The sequence below is a fragment of the Pygoscelis adeliae genome, unplaced genomic scaffold (assembly GCF_000699105.1).
Source record: "Pygoscelis adeliae isolate BGI_AS28 unplaced genomic scaffold, ASM69910v1 Scaffold4, whole genome shotgun sequence".
In the NCBI taxonomy this organism is placed as follows: Eukaryota; Metazoa; Chordata; class Aves; order Sphenisciformes; family Spheniscidae; genus Pygoscelis; species Pygoscelis adeliae.
In genome coordinates, this window is record NW_008824986.1 from 12161445 (window position 1) to 12165805 (window position 4361).

At 39.3% G+C, this 4361-nt stretch overlaps 1 protein-coding gene across 1 annotated transcript in view; it reads right to left on the reverse strand.

The window, feature by feature from the left end:
• Positions 1–3443, reverse strand: part of WDR11 (WD repeat domain 11) — a 75056-nt gene extending 71613 nt beyond the window's left edge. The window contains exon 1 of the mRNA XM_009326030.1: positions 3306–3443. Coding sequence (XP_009324305.1) covers positions 3306–3443 — 138 coding nt within the window. The remainder of the gene's footprint in view (positions 1–3305) is intronic.
• Between the last annotated feature and the right edge of the window lie 918 nt (positions 3444–4361).

Sequence of the window (4361 nt, forward strand, 5' to 3'; positions counted from 1 at the left end):
ATTAAGATTTTCATATGCTTATTATCTAAATGTACTGTTTGGAAAGATGATTTATTGCAGGTCAGCATTTGCTTATTCTGATGTATATGCAGCATGATTTGTTACTTCCATACTTAAGTGACACATATGATCATGCAACTCTACTGATTTCTTACAGAAACGTTAACTTTTCTTAGCAGAGCGTGAACATATCGGAAAAGGAAACCCATTCCCTATGCTTCAAATCACAGGGGTGATTGAAGAACATGCACTATTTTACATTTTGTCTCAAGAGAGTTATAAATAATGAATCCTCTGACATAGGGTCACTGAATGTCACTTATTTCTGTTTTCATCTCTAGGATGATGGCAAAAACCATTTTTCTTCCTATGTATTCTCTCTCACACCACCATCAGAAATACAGCTTTTGCCTAAATAACAGCAATCATCCTTCCTTTGCTTTTTTTCACAGAGAAGACTTTTCTCCACAGTTTGGTGGTGACTGACTGCATATTTGGTACCTTTTCCTCAAGACTTCTTGTTAATCCCTAAAGGCATTCTCCAGTTTCCTTTCATCTGCTACCACCTCTTTGATCTTGGGGACTCTTTTCTTTATCTGTCTTGAAGCTTATAAGCCAAATTTTCAGAATTAAAGCTGAAACTGCAAAGGACACCATGGAATAAAACATGTATTGTTAGCTCTGACCATGCTGGAATATAAAATATAACATCTCAACCAAAAAAAAAATACACTGCAGAACAGGACAACAGAAAATAATCTAAATAGCTGAAATCACACATTACTCTAAACACTGGGTTTTCTCTGCTGTGAGCCACACTAAATATGAGTCCTTGTTGCCTGGATATTTTTTATAAATAGCCCCTCTTTAATGGTATCCATCTATGACAAGAAGCTGAATCCTTAAATCTCTCTCAACAAAAATGCTTCTTAAAGGTGAATATCTGTATAGTAAATAAAAGGTGATAAGAATGTTGCTTGACAAGGAGTTTTTTAAGTTAGCTGCACTTTGTCATATGTTTCAAAGTCTGCCCTGGGATGTCTTTGACATTGGAAATGTGAATGCTGTTGGAAGCGTGATCCAGCTAATAGAAAGTTATACACTCCTTGTTATTGATCAGGAGACATAAGAAAGTCAAGAGCAGAGGTGTGGAGGAAGTGGAGTACCATAAGTAAAAGTTATGCAGAAGAGTTACAGAAAGACGTGGAGAAGGAGAACAACCCCCTGGAGCAGCAGCAGCTACAGGAGAAGATTTGGAGGGCTGGTAAAGTGCAGAAGACTTACATGTTTGTGAGGTCTACTGAGGCACTATTGCTTTTCCTTTTCCAGCCCAGAAAAAGCCAGAGCACGGATTTGTTCATTGACAACTGTAAGGACTCAGGGCAGGGGCTATACCCAAGCTCTCCAAATTGCTAACGACATTTCTGATTATCCAGCCTGAAGTCACTTTAAAAGCCTGGTTTGCAGAGGACGAATTTTCTGCATCTTCAGGCCCCTTTAATGTCTCTCTGTCCACAAAAAGCTGAGCTCCCCCAGCTCTGTCTTTCCTGTTGCTTACAACAGAGGAAGAGTGAACTCGAGTCTAAATAGGTGACAGGATAAATGGCAGGAAATCCAGCAGGGAGAACAGAGTCTTTATTAGAGCCCCCCAGAGATAAGCCCTATCTGTCCCAAGAGGCAGGGAGGCAGCTGGGCAAAGGCACAGCTCTAAACCAGCCAAGCAAGCTGGCCTCAGAGAATGGAGGGAACTGGGGATATTAGGGAGCAGGGAAAGGTATTTGGAGATGTGGGAAGAAGGTGGAAGCTTTCCTGCAGTACGATCAGAAAAGGACATTAAATAGCATGAAGAAAAATTGAGACTGCTTTTGGAAAAGAGGAAGCTCGTGAACTTTCTTCACTGTTTTAGTGGAAAATCCATGTGCATATCTGCATGCATTCTCAGTCTGTCCTCTCACCTTTTTCAGAAACACCAGGCTGGATGTTCTTTTTCCTTCCTCTGTGCAGAAGGAAAGTCCTGCGCAGAGAGAAACCCACTGCAGAACAGCACGGCAAAGTTGAATCTGGTGCCTGCGTCACTGCCTGGGCACCTCTTGACGTGTGCCCTTCGCTTCCCAGGTTTTTTTAATGTTTCCAAACTGGCTGCCTTTCTACATAGTCTGAAAACCTGTATTTATAGCTACTCACAGAGAAGTCAGTTACTTCTTAGACTCCATAATAAATTGCCTTAGTTAATAACTTTTTTCCACAAGAATTATAGCCTCCAATTTAATAGAGCTATAAAAGCATAACTTCAACTCTGTTGATTTCATTATAAAGCAGAGAGATTTGGAAAGATTTAATAACTGATAAGACTTTTTGGACTGTAATAAACAAGATTTTTTTTAATCAACTTTTTATGCTTGGCAGATTAAAAGAATATAAGTGTTCTTCAGATGTATATTTCTAAGTATGCATGGACTGTGAAACAGTAATATAAAAACATTAAAAAGAATGATAAACTAGACAAAGACAGTGAAAAATATAGGTTAAGGGATTCTGATAAGCATAGTATTACATTTTGTAATATGATGAACATCCTAAAATGAGATGCTATAGTAAAATCAATGCTCACTGCTCAGTATGCAAGTGTTTAATATGGAGAAGTAAAACTTGTGAATATCCTAGCCAGTTCTTAGCAATATCCATGTGACTATAATAAATTACACAGAGTCATTCATGCAGGAAATTACTCAGAGATTGTAATGGATCTCAGTTCTCCAGAATGTCTCTTGTATTAACAAATAACTACACAGAGGTATCACTAATAAAAGGCACTGGACTGTGAGTTTTGGAAGTAAGAGTTTGCTAGACATAAGACAAGTACAAAACAGCTACTAATAATGAAACCCATCCCATTTTTCCTCTAATACATCTCAGCTGTCATGTGGAGGGACTACATAAAATGAGCAAGTAATTCTGCTTCCAGTCCTGGGTTCTCTGTGGTGATTGCTCCAGAGTGCTGCTGATTTATTTTATCTGTGTCTGTGCATGTGTGTAACAATGAAGGGTTGGAAGCTAAGCACTGGTTAGCTCACACAGCTCAAGCCCACAAAAGGTTTGCTTTAATTTATCCATATAACAGTGGTACCATTAATTTTGCTACATTGAACTTGGTGAAGGTAAGAAGTGGTCTGTGGCAGGTTTTGATAAAATGGTAGGTACAATCTCAGCTAGTGATCTGTGCTTTCTCACCAGTGGCATTTCCTAGTTCATAACCAATGTGATGCTCCATGAACAAGCAGGGATCTCTCTGGAAGCTCACTGACCCTGAAGCTATCCTCTTGTGCAGCATCTTGCTCTGGACTAGATACTTCCATGCTCACCCCCAGTTTCTCTTTAGAGCTTGGAGGCCGAGGATGGCCTGCAGTGTGGTGGCCTTTGGCGTGAGGACCACACTGCGGCATGAGACATCTTTGGGAAATTCTGCAGGAGGATGAAGATCAAGCAAGTGCAGGTCATGCAATGGACAAACCTACATGTGAGCTGGATGGATCTGCACAACTTCAATTTTACAGCAGAACAAAACCTGCAGGGATAAAGCCATGATACTGGGGCAGAACTATTTTTATGGTAGGAGTCATACTAACTACTGGCAGTCTATGGTAACCCGAGAGGATTATCTACCACCTTCACTTCTACTCATTTATTTTTCACGTAGTTTTAGTTCAAATTTAAAAACTTCCCTGACGTAAGTTACAGCCACAGATAAAGGAAAGGAAGAGAACATCCATGACACTGTTGGGATTTCCTGACATTACTCCCAGACCTGTCTGTTTGGACAAAATTTGAAATTTAAAAGTAAAATGTTCAGAATATTCCAAAATATTTCCATGTTACAAGCAGACAGGGACATTTTCTGTTACCTAAGAATCTTCCCCACAGCCTTCCTAGGTCAGACTTTTTCTCAAAGACCTGCTTTATTTGCTGTCATTTTTACAGGGCTAGCACTAGCACAATTGTCTGTGTATCAACACTGATCTCTTTTCCTCTCTTGGGCCAATTATTCAAATTATTAACTGTTAGTACTTAATGAAATTTATTGCTTCCACCACATTAGAAGTCAATACCATTTGTCAGCCAGGTCAACATTCAATGCATTTTCTAATTAACAAAGCTCATGCCAGTAATATCTTTGGTGGAATTCTGCTTAACAGAAATATTGAATATATATTCACTGCAGAGGTAAACACTGACCAACACATTTCTTTTTCCCCAGAGAAGGAAGAAACTCTGACTCTTCCAACATAATCAAACTTTGAAGACATCCACATAGAAAAGTTTGTGTTCAGGATTGCTTCACACAGTAAGGACTTAACAAATGA